The sequence below is a fragment of the Eleutherodactylus coqui genome, chromosome 3, assembly GCF_035609145.1.
Source record: "Eleutherodactylus coqui strain aEleCoq1 chromosome 3, aEleCoq1.hap1, whole genome shotgun sequence".
Classification (NCBI taxonomy): Eukaryota; Metazoa; Chordata; class Amphibia; order Anura; family Eleutherodactylidae; genus Eleutherodactylus; species Eleutherodactylus coqui.
This window is the reverse complement of record NC_089839.1, coordinates 303,106,724-303,129,131: the sequence shown is the minus strand read 5'-3', so window position 1 is coordinate 303,129,131 and position 22,408 is coordinate 303,106,724. Positions and strand designations below refer to the sequence as shown.

General features: G+C 44.3%; 1 protein-coding gene across 1 annotated transcript in view; it reads right to left on the bottom strand.

Moving 5' to 3' along the window:
* The window catches only part of AK5 (adenylate kinase 5), a 180,219-nt gene that overhangs the window by 39,326 nt on the left and 118,485 nt on the right, over positions 1-22,408 (bottom strand). Inside the window, exons 9-10 of the mRNA XM_066597808.1 lie at positions 14,467-14,509; positions 13,179-13,214 (exon numbers count right to left, since the gene is read on the bottom strand). Of these exons, the coding sequence (XP_066453905.1) occupies positions 13,179-13,214; positions 14,467-14,509 (79 nt within the window). The remainder of the gene's footprint in view (positions 1-13,178; positions 13,215-14,466; positions 14,510-22,408) is intronic.

Sequence of the window (22,408 nt, the reverse complement as noted above, 5' to 3'; positions counted from 1 at the left end):
TTCCAAGGACAAACAGCAGAATATTGAGTACAGCTCTGGAGTATAATACAGAATGTACCCAGGATCAGTACAGGATAAGTAATGTATGTACACAGTGACTCCACAAGGAGAATAGTGAGTGCAGCTCTGGAGTATAATACAGGATGTAACTCAGGATCAGTACAGGATAAGTAATGTATGTACACAGTGACTCCACCAGCAGAATAGTGAGTGCAGCTCTGGAGTGTAATACAGGATGTAACTCAGGATCAGTACAGGATAAGTAATGTATGTACACAGTGACTTCACCAGCAGAATAGTGAGTGCAGCTCTGGAGTGTAATACAGGATGTAACTCAGGATCAGTGCAGGATAAGTAATGTATGTACACAGTGACTCCAGCAGCAGAATAGTGAGTGCAGCTCTGGAGTATAATACAGGATGTAACTCAGGATCAGTACAGGATAAGTAATGTATGTACACAGTGACTCCATCAGCAGAATAGTGAGTGCAGCTCTGGAGTATAATACAGGATGTAACTCAGGATCAGTACAGGATAAGTAATGTATGTACACAGTGACTTCACCAGCAGAATAGTGAGTGCAGCTCTGGAGTATAATACAGGATGTAATTCAGGATCAACACAGTAATGTATGTACACAACCTATTATTATCCAGATACCTTGCAGGTTCACCTTTGAAGGTTTCTCATCCAATGTCTTTTTTAGGATAATTTTGCATTGCTTAAGACTCTTATTAATTCAAGGAGTAGCTGTCATGAAGAGAAGATGAGCCACCACTGTCAAGGGTCACAATGTTAGAAGATGGAGTGTTCAGACATGTAAATCATCTTTAACCATCGGGTTCCTATTTAATAGTCAGTTCGGAGCTGAATCTGTAATCTCCTTATGCATCAATCTTGTACTGATCTTAAGTTACATCATATTAATACTCTAGTCACATCCAGAGCTGTATTCAAAATTCCGCCTGCTAAGACCTGGAATCAGCCATCAGTATGGTAAAAAGGACACCGCAAACAGCTCAAATAAACTCTTGTGACCACATTTAATAGGTTAAGTAGAAAAGAATTAAGCTTTTTCTGATTTCTGCCAGTAGTTGTATGTCACAAAGGAAGTTTCTCCTCCTTGCTCTGGGCGCACTGCGTCTGCAAGCGGAAATCTGCAACATATGCATCCCATACGTTAATGCGTCAGCCATGGTATACTGAAAGCCGCACATCTCTCTAGTATACTTGGTGTTTTAATGCTACACATTTGTACAATGTCTGATTGCTGTCAGTTAATAGAAACATCATTTTTGTACAAACACAGAGGGGTTTACTACAATTGTATCCAAGACATCAGCAGGACAGGTTTCTCTCCTGTCCTGATATTTTGCTACAAAGTATCAGTGCAGGTAAAATGTAACAGTCTGGGATCAAAACTCTTTATCTCAGAGGAAATAGTTGTAAAAAAAATTACCCGATGTGAACTTTTACATCTCTGGATGTAAACAATAATGTTCTCATTCACTGACAGGAAGCAGAGGTAATGAAAATAAAAATTACAGGATGATTCAAAAGTCAGGGCCACCCAGAATACCATCTGAGGGCGAAGTCAGATGAGCGTTTTTGTGTGCGTGGCTCTGTGCGCAAAAAAAAGTACAAAAAAAAATCTTTGCACCTACAAAAGATAGGACATCCGTGCAGCTGTAAGGTCTGTGCTGCACATAAAGATTCCCTGCGGGGAGTCCCCTAATCACTGAACACTGTGACAGCACTGTCACAGTGTTCAGTGACAAGGGGACTACCAGCAGGGATGAAAGAATCCCCTGCCACAGCTGGCAGAGGAGCGCGATCTTCTCCCGATGTCTTCAATTGAAAGCAATGGGGTGCAGGCAACCCCCACAGTGATTTTAGGAGAAGGGCTTGAAATATAAGTCCTTCACTGTAAATCTACCTGAGCTGCTGTGTATATATACAGTATATATATATATATATATATATATATATATATATATATATATATATATACACACATACACACACATACATATACACACATGCACATATACATACACACACACCTCTTAGTCACTGTCGGGGCTCCAGCATGTCTTGTCGCTTGGCTCTCCGACATACTGCTCTGAAGCTCTTTCAGCAGGAAGGGCTGTGTCTGATTGGCTGAGCACTCAGCCAATCACAGGCAGCACTCAGCCATTCATTGAACTCAGACAATCAGACACAGCCCTTTCAGGAGGCAGGGATTTTTAAATCCCCACCTGCTGAAAGAGCTTTAGAACACTGCCGGGATTGCACAGACAAGACGCGCTGATGCCCCAACGGCTGCGGAGAGGCGAGTATATATTTTTTTAAATTTTTCACACAAGCTATGGATGATTTTCAGGGAAGGGCTTATATTTCAAGCCCTTCCCAGAAAATCACTGCGGGGTTGCCTGCATCCAATTACTTTCAATGAGGCTGGCGGCTGTAGCCAGCACATAGCCATGGTCACGCGCATTTTGCTAATGTATGGAGAGCCTTTTTTTGTGCACATAGGTGCACAAAAAAAAAAAAAAACGCTCGTCTGACTGAGCCCTGAGCAGAAAGAGATATAAGTAGTGAATTTTATAGAACACTTAGATGAGTGGGGAAACACCTTTTAGCCCTACGGCGGTGCTTGTTGGCCATCTTGGATTCAGCTCATAAAAATTCAAGGGATAGAGAGTCATGGGCTACATGATTTAAGGGTAGAATCTCATCAGACGTTAATAGGCGCATTGGTTTTTTCAATACCTGTAACCATTTTTGAGTTGTGGATGATGTCATGTTGAGTATTAACCCCTTCCAATCCACTTTCTGAGGTCTGAAGACATTCTGATTGAAGGCTGTATAGCTCCAATGTCGGATGACGTTCGGCAGGGTATTCTTACTGTATATTACTGGCCGCTCTGTTGTTGGGAGCCTCTCCAACATGTCCCATACCACAGTACTGGCTCTAGCCAGCAGATGGCGCCATTGTATAATGGCAGAAAGATAAAGCCCCCTAGGAAACCCTGAAGGTCGGGCTCACACGAACGGGTCGGATTCCACTTGCAGATTTCCACAAAGGAAAACCTGCGATCATTCGCGGAAAGTAATTGCAAATGATCGTGGCAGATCGAGGATACGAGTTTTTTTCCACACGGATGTACGCTATGCACGGCGCATCATCTGCACAGAAGAAAGATCTCTCTCCCCTCCAGCTGGAATTTTTGCTTTTTCTATGAAGTTACAAGTGTTTCCGCCGCTCATATGTTATGTTACTCGCATATGGCCAATGAACACTTACATCCATGGACTTCAAAAATAGAGCACGCTGCGATTTTTATTTCACTTGCACAAAGCACAATTCTTAAGCGCACATCTGAGCAAGTTGCAAAAGGTTATGCCTTTCAATGCCGCGTATTACCGCACATTTGTAGATCACGGGAGACGCAAATCAAATCCGCCTGTGTGAGCCGGGCCAAAAGCACGTGTCGACACCTGGGGACTGAAATCTCTTCTCGGACGACCAGTTCTTGGTTTGTCGTAGACACCACCAGTTTCCCTGAACTTTCCGACACTTTGTGCACTCACTAACCTCCTCCTGGGTGATCTGGAGTGAAAGCCCCGGCCAATTCATGTGAACTTTATTAATACTCAACATGACATCATCCAGGGGCGTAACTATAGGGGATGCAGGGGATGCGGTTGCACCCGGGCCCAGGAGCCTTAGGGAGCCCATAAGGCCTCTCTTCTCCATATAGGGAGCCCAGTACTATGAATAAAGCATTATAGTTGGGGGCCCTGTTACAGGTTTTGCATCGGGCTCGGGAGCTTCAAGTTAGGCCTCTGACATCATCCATAACTCAAAAATGGTTGCAGGAATTGAAAAAACGACTGCACCTACTAATGTCTGATGAGATTCTACCCTTAAATCCTATGATAACCTTTCATTTGAAGTTTCTTGAGCTGAATCCAAGATGGAAGCCAAAAAGACAGACACCATCATAGTCCCAAAAAGTCTCCCACCCATCTAAGGCGGCTTTCCCATGTCCGAGAAAATCGTGCGAGATTTGTGCATTGTGAGACGCATTAATCTCCCATGAATATGAACCTCATTCTTTTTAATAGGGTCATATACATGAGCCATTTTTTCCTGCATTGCGGTACAGGAAAAAAATCGCAGCATGTTCTATCTTTAGGCGTTTCCCCGGAACACCTTGCCCCTTGTCTTCAATGCAGCCGGCAAAGCATCACACGGCGTGCGAAGGGGCACGAGTGTGATGCAAGGTTTCCCATTGGTAGCACAGGGAAACACTCTGCGATCTGTCTAAAAGCGGCAGCGGAGGACCGCTACTTCATGGAAAGATGCCGGCGTTTTTCCCACAAGGCACAGGGACATCGCACGTTGGTAAGTGCGATATCAGGTCGAATATCACGGCCCAATATTGCGCTCGCCCGTGTGAAATTAGTCAATGTTCTATCAAGTTTCCTACTTGTATCTATTTTCATTCAGAAGATATTCTGGGTGCTCCAGACTTTTTAATCCCCCTGTATATTGGGAAATGGAAGAACATTTAACCCCTTGAGTGGCGGGTTTCCTACCACCCTGTCGTGCCCACCAGGGCAGGTTTTTTAAAATGGTCTAATCATTGAATTTCAACTAATTTTGCAGTTGCGTCTCAAGAGCCATAACTTTTTCATTTTTCCATTGACATGGCCATATGAGGGCTTGTTTTTTGCGGGACAAGTTGTGATTTTTTAAACAGGGGGGAGGAAAAAAAGAAATGGGGAAAAAAGAAAAAAAGGGGCCATGTCATTAAGGGGTTAAATAATGTATTAACTTAATTCTCTGGGTCATTACGACGCATGGATACCACATGTGTGATTTTATTTTTGATTTTTTACAAAGTAAAGGGAGACAAGTGTTTTTATTAATTTTTTGTATAATTTTTTTACTTTTTTTTTATTTTTTTGTCCCTTTAGGGGACTTCCACAGGGACCCATCAGGACCCCTGATCACATTCCAGGGGTCCGATGGTGACAGCCCTTTACATGCTGCATGACAGCCCTTTACATGCTGCAGTCACATAGACTGCAGCATGTAAAGGGTTAACTTAACACAGCAGAGATCGGAGGTTTTCTGTGATCTCTGCTGTAAGAGCTAGTACCTAGCTGTCCTCTGACAGCTAACAACCAGCTCTCCCTGCCACAGAGACCATCGGCTTGCTTCTGACAAGCCGATGGTCTCTATGGCAACCTGTAAACAAACCAGTGCAGGAGATTGCCGACATATCTGCAATATCTTCTGCTGGTTTTTCAAAGCCCTTGCACTGCTCTCTGTCGGTCTGTGCAGGCAGAGCACAATGTCACAGCTTGTGGCATTGTGCTCTGCAGCTCCCATAGTGATACATAGCCCGGAAATCTTCCGGGCTGTATCGCTATGAGCAGTGGAGCTCGTCCCGGAAAATTTCCGGGCGTGCCACTCAAGGGGTTAATAGGGATTAAAGGTTTTTTTTCCCTAATGACATTATTCCATAGCCACACGGGGGACGAATGCTGGATTGCTGGAGGTCTGACTGCTGGGACCCCCAGTGATCGTGACATCTGTGCATCCTGAGGTCCCAATGTGAATGGATTGGTGATACGCATTTGACCACCGCATCATTCTTTTCTATGGCATGGAGATGATTGCCGAGAGCACCAATCTCCCTTTGTCCTATAGAAGTGAATGGAGTGGTGATTATACATACACAACAGCGCTCCATTCACACGAGGAACTCAGGGTCTGCAGATGTCAGGATCACTGGGGGTCCCTGCAGTCAGACCCCCAACGATCAGACATTTATTCCTTATCCTATGGCCTGCAGATATATGACATTAGTTGGAAACCCCTTTAAGCTTTATTGACAGAGGCAGCGGGTTCTATAGAGAATACGGCCAATGACAAGCTTATCAGTATATCCCTTTCTCCTATACTCCGCTGTGCCATACGGATGCCACAGCCGCTCTCCCCTCCGCCGCTCTCCGGACTAATCCTGTGTCTGCTCTGTGAAATATGATAAATATAATCTCTTAAGCTTATTTTCCTCTCCGCCATCTGTCGGCACTTCGACCACCTGAACTGGAGGTTATCAGTCTTGGGTTGTAAAGCATAAAAAGACACCAAATCACACAACATCCATTATTCACTATCGAATGTGAAGTGACCTAAAAAACTGCCGCTGTCACTTTACCTGATTTCATCAAAATGACAAGAAGCTTAGAAAAAGAGAGAATAGAAGATAAATGTAACACGCATGTATAAAAAGGGGCCTCTAGGCCACAAAATTGATGGTTTATCCACCAGGACCCCCACCGACCTTGAAGGGGCTGTGGCGGTCCAGCAGCGCGACGCCCTCTCCATTCTTCACCTAGCATAGCTCTGCACTTTGGTAGTGACTCTGCCTGGTATTAAAGGGGTTTTACCACTAAAGTCATTTATCCATAGGATAGGAGACAAATGCCTGAGTGCAGAGGGTCCAACCATTGGGACTCCAAGCAATCCTAAGAATGCCCCATGTGAATGGAGTGCTGTGTACATGCTCAACCGGTGCTCTATTCACTTCTATGAAGGAGATTGGTGCACTCACTCAGCAATCTCCCATAGAAGTGAGTGGAATGGTGGTCTCGCATTGGCAATGACCAGACTGTTAGGAGGTGTTGGGACCAGTGGATGTCTGAGGGCACACAAGGTGACCGGGCTCAGGACGCCCCCTACAGACCACCAGTAGAGAGGAGCGTCTGACCAGACTGATAGGAGGTGTTGGGACCAGTGGATGTGTGAGGGCACACAAGGTGACCGTGCTCAGGACGCCTCCTAAAGACCACCAGTAGAGAGGAGCATCTCACCAGACAGATAGGAGGTGTTGGGACCAGTGCATGCCTGAGGACACACAAGGTGGTCGGGCTCAGGACGCCCCCTACAGACCACCAGTGGAGAGGAGTGTCTGACCAGACTGTTAGGAGGTGTTGGGACCAGTGAATGTTTGAGGGCACAGAAGCTGACCAGGCTTATGACGCCCCCTACAGACCACCAGTAGAAAGAAGCGTCTGACCAGACTGTTAGGAAGTGTTGGGACAATTGAATGTGTGAGGGCACACAAGGTGACCGGGCTCAGGATGCCCCCTACAGACCACCAGTAGAGAGAAGTGTCTGAGACAGATGGCGTCATTGTTACACCCCTGTGTCTGTCAGAACTACTTCCAGATGCTTGGCTGAAGGACATTTGGTCTCATGGCACCCACCATCGCCTCTATTTGCAGTTATATCATGAACACCGAAACTGGATGCTACGGATTGGAAGCCGGTTGTCTTCAGTGACGAATCAAGGTTTAGTTTGAAGGCTGAGGACGGCTGTGTTTGTGTCTGGAGACCTAAGGGTGAGTGCCTCAATCTTTGCTGTGGAGCGGCACACTGCCCACTGCTGGTGTGATAGTCATCACATATTGTATCCAAACTAGAAGGAGGCACAACAGGGTACTAGAAACTCCATGCCCACCTGTATCACATCTTGTATGCAAGCTAGAGGCAGTAAAACGGGGTACTAGAACCTCCATGACTCCCCGTATCACATCTTGTATCCTAACTAGAGGAGGCACAACAGGGTACTAGAACCTCCATGTCCCTCGTACCACATCTTGTATCCAAGCTAGAGTCAGTAAAGCATGGTACTAGATCCTCCATGCCTGCTTGCATCACATCTTGTATCCAAGCTAGAGGTGGTACAACACAGTACTAGAGCCTCCATGCCCGCCCATATCACATCTTGTATCCAAGCTAGAGGTGGTACAACAGGGTACTAGAGCCTCCATGCCTGCTTGTATCACATCTTGTATCCAATCTAGAGGTGGTACAAGAGGGTGCTAGAACCTCCATGACTCCCCGTATCACATCTTGTATCCAAGCTAGAGGGGGTACAGCAGGGTACTAGAGCCTCCATGGATATATAGACAGACAGACATTAGATCGATAGATAGGAGACTAACAGATAGCTAGGCAGATACAATCCTTCTCCCGCTGTTTGATCTCCTGCACAAGCTCCTGAGTCCCAAAGAGAGAAGTCATGGGGCAACCTTAGCTGGACTCACTGGACATTACAACTATAGGAGCGGCCGCTATACGTACCTAGATAATAGGGCATATGGCACTGAAGACAGAGGTGATGGCACAGACACCTGGTTACTTTTTGCCATCTAGATTGATATTTTTAATATGTACAGACAATACCGTCATATACAGTAGACCGCTGAGGCTCCCTCACACCCCTCCGCTACAATAACCCACCAGGAGTCTATTCTTGTCACCGAGCTCATCAGATGTTGACTGCCTACCGGGGATTATACGATGTTGCTTCTCATTGTTATTGTGATTCATTGTAATGCTGTAACAGCTTTATTATGCATGCCGTATATTCCCGCTGGGACAGCAGATACTCCGTCTGACCTGCGCTACATATGAATATTTAACTATGAATCATCCCAAACAGCGCAAAACTAGAGACAAGAGGAGACATCCAACAAGTGGCACATACAGCGGGGAATCTCATCGGACTCATTATCAGGGAAGAATAAGCAGATGATATATGTTTTAATAATTATGTTAATGGTTCAGTAAGATGGGAATCATATAGAAAAACGAATGCACAGAAGGTAGAGCAATTACCCATAAACCACTGCAGTAATAAAACACTTGGGGTCGATGCCTCATGTCAAGTGCTATGTGAGAAGACCATGGCTACAACATGTGGGGCCCTACCCGTGGCCAGGAGACCCGGGTCTATGGGGTCCGGGCATGTCCTTACAGCACCAGAACCTATGGAATAATAGTATATGACGCCCCATATATATCGCACGAAGACCATAATATCTTGTTATTATGTTATGTCTGTCAAGACTCAGAATCCAAGTTTGAAGTAGATGAAAGATTTGTACAATTGTGAAGTTTTGCAGTAAAGCTGGCGAGGCGATAACCAAGGAAATCATTTCTACTTTGGATAGTTTTAATATTCCATTAGATGACTGCCAGGGATATGATAATGCTGCTAATATGCGGGGGCCAGTAAATGGAGTACAGAGCCGAGCTCTCGAGAAGAACGATTCGGCGATGCTTTCACCCCATGGCGCACATTCTTTTAACCGTGTAGGTGTTAATGCTGCAAAATTGAATCCAGATGTGATGACTTTCTTAGGAAACATAGAGAGCTTGTACTCATTCTTCTCAAGCAGCAATGCCCGCTGGGAAATCTTAAAGGAATTAATTGCTTCAACACTCCAGGGCCTATCGGAAATAAGGTGGAGCAAAAGAATTCAAGCCATGAGACCAACAGCTAAGCACTATCCAGGGGACCATAGAGTATTGGATGCGGCATTGGAAAGGCTGTCTTCAAGTTTATCACTGACCGCTCAAACACTGTATAGGACTTAAGAAATATTTCACTTCATTCAAGGCCTTAGACCTCATTTACACTGAAGGATGATCACTCAAAAATCGCTCAAATGATAGCTTGAGTGACAGTTTTGAGTGATCATCTTTGCATAGTCTATAGTAGCTAATTAGCTACTAAAGAGCTATGCAGGCAGAGCAGGAGACTGCCGCTATCGCTCGGCGAACAATACAGCTGTTTTTCATAAGCACTTCTCTGCACTTACAGCTCGCGTCCTGCTGTGAAATACCAGCAGGATACGGGCTGTAAGAATCTTATCAGTGCTGCCGACTGTGATAACAGCCTGCACCGCTGATAAGAGTTCATTGCTCAATTCTAGAAAACTAGAGTTGAGCGAGAAATGAATCGTACACACAAAATGCGCAATGTCCACGCATTTAGATGGCTTTGAGCCAATTTGGAGCGAGAATCGTTGTGACTAAATAGGCCTTTAATGATGACATCTTTTTGGTACAAAGTGCTGGCGTGACCAAAAAGCATTGTTAATCAAAAGAAAGGAATAACACTCAATGTGGAGCGCTCTCTTGGCGAAGACTTGGCAAGAGAATCACAACAGCTGCGGGATTCATCTGAAGAATAATTGGAGAAGCAAAACTAGTTGCCAAAGAAGTTGGCGTTTGTCTTGACCCACCAAAACGGGCAAAGCAGTCAGCATCTCGGAAAGAAGGATTTGCAGGGCTTGCAGAGGAACCAGAGGAAGAAAAGTTTACGATTTCCGTTTAGGTTTCCTGTTCTAGATTTTATAATTAGTAGTGACATAAAAACGAGATTCTCCACAGTTTATAAAATCTGCGATTTATTTCTCCTCGTCTTAGACTTTATGGACGATTATTTTTTCGTTTTTGTGCATATTAACCCCAATAATACAAAAAAAGGAAACAATTCTGTGAAAAAAAGGGATTGAAAAACAGCCCTAAAATGTCTGGGAAAAAACATAACAAGAATAATTCTGATAACCCAAAAAATAAAATGGGGCCAATAAACCACCAGAGGCATAAGATTGCAGAAAGGAGTCTGTTATACATCAAATGAAATATCTGCCGGGGGGGGGGGGGGAAAGATGGGAGACGCAGAGATGTGCAGAAGCTCAGGCCTCAAAGGTTTTTAAGAAATGGCAAATTTGTATAGAAGGGCTCCTAGACCCAAACGCCATCATTGCGTGTTTGCGCCATTTACCAATACAACTTGGTGCTATATGCAAGCGGATGCGAACCGGTTGGGGAGATTAAAAACATCATAAATCAATAATCTGTGATTTTACAGGAAAGGCCTTACCCGGGGGAGAACTGTAAATGTGTCATCTAAATCAATGTAGTCCTAAATCCTAAGGAAGAACCAAGGAAGATATTTGATGAAACGCCGGTAACGGCCACCATTATTTATCTAGTTGAGTTCATTCAGCTGCAGTTTAAGTGTTGATTTGTTGATAGATTACAATTTTGAGTGTACATGGGTGTGTATATGCATATATATGTGTATACCTGATAACTGACTGAGGGCTCAGTCAGACGGGCGTTTTTATGTGCGCAAAAACACATGTGTAAAAAAAATTCCGTGACCAAAGCTGCGTCACGCTGAAAAAAACCACACCTAGTAACATTTATGCACACAGGAATTGCGCTGCCCGCTATCCCCTGCTGTGGCTGTAACAGCTGCAGCAGGGGATCCCTTGGATGCTGTCACATCCAGGGGTTTCACCTCTGGCCAATGGGGCTGGCGGCAGCAGCGGTCCCAGTGAGAACATACAGTGAAGATCGCGATCCTCTGCCACAGCGGGGAGTCCCCTTGCCAATGAACACTGTGACAGCTGTGCCAGAGGATTGTAATCTTCACTGTATGTTCTCAATGGGGTCGGCGCTGCTGCCGCCGGCCCCATTGACCAAAGGTGAGACCCCTGGATACTGTCACATCCAGGGGTTTCATATCCAAAAAATACGGATGCCGCAGTTACTTGCGTTTCAAAATCCATCGCTCTATATTTACCGCTGTGCATTTTTGTGCGCAGGAAAATATCGGGCATGTCAACGCTGCCATTGAGAAGCGTTGGATCCTAATAGATGTGGATCGCAAACGCAGGTAACAAAACACCCGTCTGACTGAGCCCTTGTACCGTACAAAAGTCTAGTAAATCCTGTCTGCACGATATTTACTTCTGTTCCTTTAGCTAGGCCTATTGACAATACGCAGAGTAATCTTAACATGCCTGGGAATATTGGTAATTGGCAGTAAGGATAACATGAACAAATGTTTCTCATTTGTGCAAGAATGTAAATCAGTTGTAGGTCAATATGGGATATTTTATCTTCGAATGTTTTATATTGATATTATAGAGAAAAGGCAATTAAAAAAAGAGTTTAAAAAATTAAAAAAAGGAATCTTTTCATTTTGCACCGAATCACTGGTTATTTGCATACGCTTTTTTTCCAAGGAGCACCGCTTGGCCTGTAAAGACTCCCTACGCTATTCTGGCAGTCTATATAAGGATAAACAGTAGAAGCGAGGCAGGATAATAACATTGTTATCAGCTCTATGAAAAGCGGTATTATGTGAGCACTTTATATCAATATTAAGGAACTCTATATACGAATGGTACTTGTGTGACATATGGAATTATCATTTCAGCACTCATGTGGGCAATATATCCACTGAGCGTGCTTGGGGTAAGTAACCACCTAACCCTCTAAAACAGAGGTATAAGTAGAAGCTCGTGGACTCTAATGCAACATCCGAACCAGGCCCCCCACCTAATATATGTCATCTATAATACTGGTGTCTTCTTATGTGACAAAAAGGTGATTGGGCCCTTTAAGGCTCCAGGGCCCGGGAGCGACTGCAACCTCTGCAGCTCCTATAGCTACATCCCTGCTCTAAGCTTGGGATGTTGCTTATGGCAAAGGACTCAAAGTCCACGGGTTTACTGTGCATTAAGGGCACTTTAAAGAGGTCCCATTATCAGATTCATACTGCCAGAACCACAGGCAGCATGAATCGGGGGCAGCGATGCCCGTTGCCCTGTGGGCGTTTTATTCTGGAATGCTGGGCGTTTCAGAATAAATACACTTTGAAGTTTGACTTGGATCTGAGATCGGAGTCATGCGGGTGGCTGTGCCAACCTATCTCTGCCCCCGGGGTGCCAGCTCTCTCCCTTTTTTTGCATAGGGAGAAAGCTGTCAATTTACAAGCTGCAGGAAGGGAGAAGCCAGCACAGCCCGCCCCCATGACTCTGAGCTCGGCTCCAACACAAACTTCAAAGTATTTTCATCCTGAAACACAGCAGCATTTCAGAATAAAGTACCCATGTGGCAACAGGCATCCCTGTCCCCGGTTCATGCTGCTTGTGGTTCGGGCAGCATGAACCTGTTGATAGAACCCCTTTAACAACATTGTACTAAGATGACAAGGCTCCTATACAGACTGCTCAGCTCCCACACATACACCCCTGTAGTCATACAAACAGCTTGTAGACTGGACTGAAGAAGGTGCAGTTAATCACATACTTTTTCTAGATCCACTAATATAACAAAAAATGGGCCTACTTATGATCAGTGGGACCCGATCTTGGTTGGGGAGTCCGCAGGCATAGTTTGCACCATGTTTATCTTGTAGAAGCGACTACAGATCTGAGAAGCGGATCACACAGCTGATACTTATAATGACGGGCATATAACATTTTACGATAAGACTTTCACTCACCCAACATAAATATGACTTTGGTCTTCTTCAGTTCTTCTGTAAAAATAGACAAAAGCTCATTATAATAAATGATTGGCCGGCCAGCAGATTTAGCAAATGGTTTCCTGTTTGCTTCCATTTTTTTCCAAAGCCGGGATCGGAGAGTATGTATCCTGGTTGGACTGAACATCAGAAAATCCTCCAGAAGGCACAGGCCAGCTAATGCTGATCGCGGCTGTTAACCTTCTAAATACCACTGTTTAACCCAATTGCTGTTTGGGGGTCTCAAATGGCTCCCCCATCCTCCGTGATGCAATCACATAGTGCTGTTCCGTTGCCATAGCAGCCAGGGGTCTTCTGAGGAGCCCAGGGGCTGCCAAAAATGTTGTATAATGTAATACTGTTGTAGTACATTATACTGTATTAGCGATCAAACAATCACAAGTTCAAGTCCCCTAGGGGGACAAAAAAAGAAGTAAAAATAAGTTTTAAAAAGTTTTTTTCATTATTGGAAAAAATAAAATATAAGAAGTTTAAAAAAAAAGACTTTCCCCATGTTAATAAAAAAAAACAAAGGCATATTAAGTATCGCTAAACCGGATTAAAGGCCAGTCTATCAAAGTAACACATCACTTATCCTGCATGGTGAATGTCATTAGAAAAAAAAACCAATACACTACACCAGCATTGTGCATTTTTGGTCCCGCCATCTCTAAGTAAAAACGTAATGAAAAGCGATCAAAAAGTCACATGAACTCCAAAATATTACCAATAAAAACTACAAGACGTCCCTCAAGAAACGAGCCCTCAAACAGTTAGATCAACAGAAAAATAAAAAGGTTATGGTGGTCAGATGACGGCCATAGAAAATAATTTTTTTTTTGTTTTCCGAAGTTTTTTAATTTTGTACAGCAAAAGTAAACAGGGGTGAGTAACTGCCGGGTATTTTCCCTAAGATCTTAGTTTCTTAGAACACAGTTCTGTAAGGAGAGAGCTGTGATCTGTGACATTAGCTGAGTTACAGTGCCTGAGCTGTAGTGGTCTGGGACACACCTCCTGTTCCATCATTGGTTCAGACTGCAGAGGAGGCAGAAAGAGGGTGTGTCCCAGACTACTTTAGATACTGCAGCTAAACTATAGTCAGAGATCACAGTTCTTCCTAACAGAGCGGCAAGATTTGAGTAAAAATACTGTACAGAGCAGGTAATCATCCCCTGCAGGTACTGACTTACATACCAATTCTGAGCTCCTGACTGGAGGGTTGCTTTAAGTCTGATGTATAAATAGGAGGTTATAGAGAGAATCTTACCTCTTAGATAGTCGTCTCCGAAACTGTGTGCAATATCCTCATTCTGGAGAGCAAAGATAAGAAAGAAAAAAAAAAATCACATTTTTACATTGCTATTCCTCCCCTCAGCCCTGATCCTGTGCACAATGATACAAGAGGAAATTACACATTGAGTACAAACGGATACAATTAGTCACAGGCTCTTTGTGCAAACTCTAAATATGAATGGAAGGTGAGGCAATCAACAATGGGGTGAAGATAGAGGAGAATGGTCTATCATCATCACCCTTCATACCGTACGGAGATGTATCTGAAAATACTGCATGGCGCCGTATTGGTTAACGTGTTGTGCCCCTCCGCTGCTATAAAAACACTCCAAAGGCATAAAACCAGCAGTTACAATACTGTCCTTGTATGTTATGTATCGTCCAATGACAGCACAACTTTATGATTGATTTGTGTGTAAATCAGTAGTATATATGAAACTTTCTATGTTATTAGGGGATTTAGGGGGCTGGAGCTTCTTCCTTAGGGCGCCCACCCACTTGCGTTTTTTTACCTGCGTTTGCGTTTTGTGTTTTGCGTTTTTCCTGCACAGGCATAGAGATAACATGTGTTCCTGTCCACTGGCGTTTTGCGTTGCGTTGCGTTTTTTAACATAGGAACTGTCAGTTGCATATGTGTCCTTATTTTTCTCCTAATGCACCCATGAAAGTCAATGGAAAAGCCGCGAAAACGCCACGAAAACGCGGCAAAAAACGCCGCGAAAATCGCAAACGCCAGTGGGTGGGCGCCCTTATTATGAAAACCTGATGGCAAAAAACCCACCAGAGCTTGGCGCTACTTACCTTTTATGAGACAAATGACAGAGTCTAGAAGTGAACCTGACTCCTCATTTGTTGAGAATCAGCGAGTATAAGACGTTTCGAGGCAAATGCCTCTTCCTCAGATACGTAGGACTGTGCATCGGCGTTATATGGGCTTAATGGTGCATGAATGATGATGGCTTATTCATCATCAACAGATCTCTGCACCAGGTAAGGGCAAACTCCCAGGTAAGTATGGAAAGCTGCTCAATGTGGCAAGATATCCAACCACAAGGGAAGGAAGAGGAGGAGATGCGCTTAATGTTCCATTGAGGGTAACTTTTTCACTCGCAGTTGGATATCTTGTTACATTGAGCAGCTTTCCATACTTACTTATCGCGCTCAGCAGGCATCATGCTATAGATGTCCGTGTGTTGTCCAATATACCGTCGCACATTGACGTGCATTTGTCCTAATTCTCCTCTGTGATATGGATAAGGATAGGACATTCAATGAGTTTTTTCAAGCAGACCATCATCAGTGTGCATACCCCATAGGCTACAATGGGTCCGTACGCTGTCCGTGAATGAACCAAATGCACTAATGTGGCGGACGCCTTGTATTTTATTCATTTAGCCTGTTCTCATTCTGGGCCTAGGAGTCCAGTGGGTAGTGTTGTCAGTGACTGAAAGCCTTCCCTGTATGAATGTGTCAATCACTGAGTAGGACCGCCCACTGGACTCTTAAGGTCAAAAATAGGATTTAAATAACTGAAATACATGGATACAGGATGGTAATAAATGGTTTGTACTCTGATTGGGCCACCGTCACTAGTGGGGGGCCACAGGGTTCAGTATTAGGCCCCATTCTGTCCAATATATTTATTAATTACCTGATAGAGGGGCTGCAGAGTAAAATATCAATATTTGCAGATGACACAAAATTATACAATATAATTAATGCAACGGAGGACAATGTGCGGCTGCAAACGGACCGAGATAAGCTGGGGGCTTGGGCAGGAAAATGGTAAATGAAGTTCAATGTGGATAAATGTAAGGTTCTACACATGGGGAGGAGAAACGGATGTCACCAATATACACTAAATGGGGTACCGCTAGGGAAAAGTGAGATGGAAAAAGATCTGGGGGTACTAGTGGATTGTAGATTTAGCTGGAGCAATCAATGCCAATCAGCTGCTGCAAAAGCTAATAGAGTCTTGGGGTGCATTAAAAGAGGTATAGGGGCGAGGGACGAGAACATTATCCTCCCACTATATAAGGCACTTGTCAGGCCTCACATGGAATACTGCGTACAATTCTGGACACCGGTGCTCAGGAAAGATGTTACAGTGCTGGAGGGGGTTCAAAGAAGGGCAACTAAACTAATACATGGAATGACGGGACTGGAATACCCAGAGAGGCACCAAAACTGGGATTATTTACCCTGGGAAAAAAGAAGGCTAAGGGGCGACCAAATAACTGTATAAATACATGAGGGAACGATACAAGGATCTCTCCATGATCTGTTTATACCCAGGACTGCGACAGTAACAAGAGGGCATCCGCTACATCTAGAAGAAAGCAGGTTTCATCACCAAAATAAAAGGGGGTTCTTTACTGTAAGAGCAGTTAGACTGTGGAACTCTCTGCCTGAGGACGTGGTGATGGCAAAATCCATAGAGGAGTTTAAGAGGAACTAGATGCCTTTCTAGAGCGCTATGATATTACGGGATATAGACATTAAATAACCAGCGGGGTTGTTGATCCGGGGGTCTTCCAACTGCCAGACTGGGAGTAAGAAAAGAATCTTCTCTGAATAGAGTTGATCCAGGGATTATTCTGACTGCCATTATGGAGTCTGAAAATAATTTTTTTCCCCAGAGTGGGGTAATTGGCTTCTGCCTCATTGGGGTGTTTTTGCCTTCCTCTGGATCAACAAGGCGGTGGTGGAAACAGGCTGAATGGGTGGACATTGTCTTTTTTCGGCCTTATGTACTATGTTACTATACTAGATCTCCCCATAGAACTATTTATGCGCTCAGCTCCCCCGGCTCTACAACAGGCTGCTGCGAATTGGACTGCATGAACGATGACAAATTCCCTTTAAAGAAAAGTTCAACAATACAGCAAAAGTTTAATTTTCAGTCCGGCACCGAGACAATATTTGCATAGAACAATAAGATTGATTTCCACAAGATGTGACCGAGGAACGGTACAAATGTCACCAGACTAATCTTGATTATCTGCTCGTCTCTTGGCAGCGGCCAGAAATCAAAATGCTGAGAGATTTTATGGCTCCATTCCCATCTCCAAAATATATTCACCATCTGGCAGGAAAATTCTCAGATCTCTCAGCAAGAGTTAGAAGGCGTGTAATAAATATAATCTCCAACGCGTCTTATATACTGTGCGCTTAAAGCCTCTGGATAAAGACAAGAGCATTCACAGACAGCAGAGATTGTGAAACTGGAGAGAAATTACAATAGGGTGTATTAGAAAGATCCCTTTAAGCATTAAAGGGATTGTCTTTATTAAGTGTACATAGCCACTCTATAGTTATGGCAATATATCCATGAACCGGGAATATCTGGATTAACAGCATAATTTAAAGGGGTTGTCCAGTTATCATGCACTGAGCGGATTCCGACAGGAAGCACACAGCTCAGTTCCCACTATAGTGGTCGGACTTGGTATTAAAGGTCATTCAGGTCAATGGGAACTTTGCATGCAATACCAAGCTTTTCCACTGCAGTGGGAATGGAGCTGCAGAACATGAAGAAAGCAAGGGGTCGGAGATGTGCTGATGATGGTGGTAGAGTATGGGCCAAGTTTGCTAAGGAATCCGCGGATGGCGGCTGCACCATGGAACCACAGCAAATACTGTCCATAACATGCTATGGGAAATCGATTCTTCCTGCACATGAGCGGAAACCAATCGCAGTTTCCGGTCGCAGAGAAAATATCGCAACATGCTCCATTTTTGCGTGGGTTCTGTGCGGACGGCTTCCAATGAAGTCATAGACATCTTCCCCAACCATTCCAAGCATTATAGTTGGGGGCCCTATTACAGGTTTTGCATTAGGGCCCAGGAGCTTCAAGTTACGCCTCTGGGGGTATCATTACAACCATAATGACCTTTACTATAGAACTAAGCAGTTATTTATCCAGGATGATGAATGCCGTAAAAAAAAGTTACAAAAAATACCAGAATTGTTTTGTTTTTGTTCATCCTGCCTATCAAACGATGTAAACTGGTTTGTTTTGCAAAAATATTTTTTTTTTTATGGATCTTGAAATGTGGCGAGACAAAACCTTTTTTTTAAGATAGCTTTTCTTACGCAAAAGTAATAGAATATAAAAAAATGTATATATTTTGTACCACTGTAATAGTGGTGACCCACAAAACAAAGGCAACACGGGGTAAACATCACAAAATTTAAGAGGGACTTGTTATTTGTATAGCGCCAACTTATTCCACAGCGCTTTCAGGTAATTTATTTATTACCCCCAGCAGGCTGGGTGTTCATTTTACCAACCTCAGGGGGATGGAAGGCTGAGTTGGCCTTATACCTGCTACCTGAACCATGAACCATGCAGGGATTGAACCTGCAACCTTCAGGATGTGAGCGAGAGTTTAGGACTGCAGACTGCTGCATTAACATTCTGCACCATACGAGGCCCAAATCAGCGGTGGATTTACAGTTTTGTAGTTAAAGTGACCCCCCAGCTTCTGCCCAAAATTATATACCGGCGGCGGTATATTACATGCAGTTGTTCTTCTCTGCAGTCTCTCCAATCCACCAGCTCCAGGTCCCATTTTCATCCATCCATGATGGTCAACACAATCTTTAGACTATCTAATCCCCACAATGCATTGGAAGTATTAGACTACCAATTCACTATATCTGCTTTCTGATTGGCCAGAGCTACTCATATGATCAGCACTAGCCAATCATTGAGCAATGTACATTGTGCATTTGGTAATTTGAAAATTGCTGCAGCCATCTTGGACAGCTGAAAATGGATCCCATAACCCGAGGATCGTGGCAACAGAGAACAACTGCAGATAATATGCCCCCCTCCCTGTCCGGGGTGGAATTTTTTCCCTGAAACTGGAAGATTGCTGTAAGTTATCATAAAGTGTTACATGTCAAGTTAATGTTTGCTACATCTGTACCCCAAAGTAGGGGCACTGAAAGTTATTGGTTGTCCTGATAAAAAACAAGCCCTAATATGGCTACATCAACGGAAACACAGAGAGTTATGGAGGATGGAATGTGGAGATGAAAAAATGTTGGGTTCCTAAAGGGGTCTTCCGGGCATAGACTAACATTGTAAAATCCAATGTACATCACCACAATAAGTCATTTTGTAACCAGCTCACTGTACCCGGTCTAGCTACATTTTCTATCTGTCACATGACTCCCTGCCCAAAACATATCTCCACTTCTTCTAAGGTCTTGTCCCCATTTGCTCTCCTGTCCATAGGCTCCTGTGAGCAGTGCATGATGGGAGGACAGGAGCGAAGGCACGCTCTGTATTCCGCATGTACAGGTCACAGTGTCTGTCTGCTGCAGCGGGCTTTCTGTGACTCTCCCCGTGAGACAGAGGTTGATGCTGATAAGTTGTAGGACCTGTGAGTGTGGGCGGAGCTACAAGTTCTATGCATGTTGGAAGTTGTAGGACCTGTAAGTATGGGTGGAGCTACAAGTTCTATGTATGTTGGAAGTTGTAGGTAATAGTTTGTTGTTTACTTCAGAAGTGATACATGCAAACACAGCGGCAGATCGGGGGCTGTATAGGATTAAGAAGAGGATCCAGATAGCATATTAACATCTTCTTCCTCACCTCTGCAACAATCAGCAATTCCAGCAGCCTGATTGGTTCTGATTCACAATTCCAGCAACCTGATTGGTTGTTTGGTTTGGCTGATTCAGCCTGATTGGTTATTTGGGTTGACTGATTCAACCTGATTGGTTGTTAGGGCAGAGCAGTAGCAGAAATTGCTAATATGCATCCAGATAAAAGGTACATGTTAGCTTTACCTCCTAGAATGTAGCATGTTTAGAATTTCCATTTTGTGCCCAGAAAACCCATTAAAGGCCCCAAAGACCCAGATCCTTAAGGGGTTAACTCCGAGCTTATCCGTCTCTAATGAGACCAGAACTTCTTAATGTTAACATTAATACAACACTAGTCAAGAAAAACACCAATTTCTGTGTTGCCTGCAGCACCGCAGGGTCCCCCTTGTACAAACGCACATGGAGGATTGCATCTCTGCAGAGTCCCGCTTCCAGCGGAGGTGGATGCCGAGGTGCGGCGCTACTTGCCAAACTGCTAATTGCTGCATGACAATTCCAAGGCGGATGATGGTTGTCATATCCTAGCAGGTCCTTTTCCTATCTCACCGTGCAATTAAGAAGGACTAATGAATTCAGCGGCGGCAGAAACACGTAATGAGCAGGATTTATCTGAGGCCAAGGGTTGCAAATATTATTCCCATCTGCACAAACAGGCTGAGTGCTGCCCCGCGGCTCCCGACCGCTCTGACACAGATAACATATATTAATTATTCAGAAAATTGGAAAATAGAGCAAAGATGATGACTTGACTACAAGAGGAAAACAACTTTCCTCAACTGTAATAATTATTGCTGTTTGGGCTAAGTAACACCGGGGGCGCTGTTCAGATGAAAAATATACGCTGGTGGCTACAAGCAGCAGGTGGTTGGGGACATTTCCCAAATTTGATGCCTTTGTAAATGTTATGACCGTTATGGAGCAACTAACATAAGGAGTTTTTTTTTAGATACCCCTCAATATCTACACACCTGTACAATACCTGTAAGAATGCGACATCATGCCTTCCAACCCGCCAGGATCCTGTGGGAGAGCCCAGGATTCTGGATGCTGACTCGGGAAGCATGATTAATGTCTCAGGTCAATGGTGAAGTAGGGAGCCATCCGTTATCTGTCCCACCAGTCACCTTGCCAGCACTGCCAACACCACCTGCTTGGCGCAGGTAAGTGCAATGCAGAGACGTCATAGACAGCACTGTGACTGGCTGGCAGACAGCTGGTGAGTGGTCTCCTGTGATTGCCGGGCTAGGTGACTATTATTTCTTATATTTTAGGTAGGAGGCACAAAAGAGGCGTATGTCGGGGCATTAGTGGGGCAATTCTTTCCTAAGATGGCACTAAGAGGGCATCATACTGTGTAAAATGCATCACTGGGGGGCACTATTTCTCTGTGACGACACTAAAGGGAAGGTATACTGTGTTGGGGTCATAACTGGGGGCATAGCGCTGTGGTGGGTGCCTTAAGGGGGACATCAGATTGTGTTGGGGGCACTAAGAAGGCTTCATATTGTCTATGGGACATTTTATGTGAGTGGGGCACTAAAAGGAGATCCTTACTGTGGTGGGAGCTAAGAGGGTATCATTACTGTGTGTTGGGCATCATTACTCTGTGGGGAGCACTATTACTACTGTGTGCCACACTAAGACGGGACTAAGAAAATGTGGGGCAAAAAAAGGGCACTATTACTGTGTGGGAGAAAAATGGGAGCTGGGAGAAGTGAGAGGCGTGGCTTACCATAAAAAAAATTACAAATTTCAAAATGTGCCCCTCTTTTCCTGATTTGGGAGTTGGGAGGTAAGCGTGACATACGTATAGCATTGGCTACTGGAAGACGTCGCTGATTTGCTGCGGATTTTGTCACAGAGCTTGGTGCAGATCTACAGCAGATTTTAACCCTTCAATTTGAATTCAACCAAAAGGGAGAAATCGGCAGCAGATCTGCACCAAAATCCATGACAAAATCTGCAGCAAATCAGCGCCATGTGAACGCACTGTAGCAGAACATTAATATGTCACCAGCTGGCGGTGTGTGATGTGAACACCAGCTGGCGGTTGCAAAGTGAATGGAGACAGTAAGCAGAAGGATTTGCAGCCTTGGCTTGTGTCACTCCCTCGGTTCAGGTTCACTTTTCATGAATTCAGCTTTCTGATTCTAGTTTCAGTAGGAAAGGCAGCTCTGGAGAAAGAACTTCTGCTCTAATGAGGGATCTTACTTTGTTTGGATCAATGATCTGGCAAACAACCGTTGTATACCAATGTATGTGACCGGGTAGGTATAATAGTTGGTATATTACTACA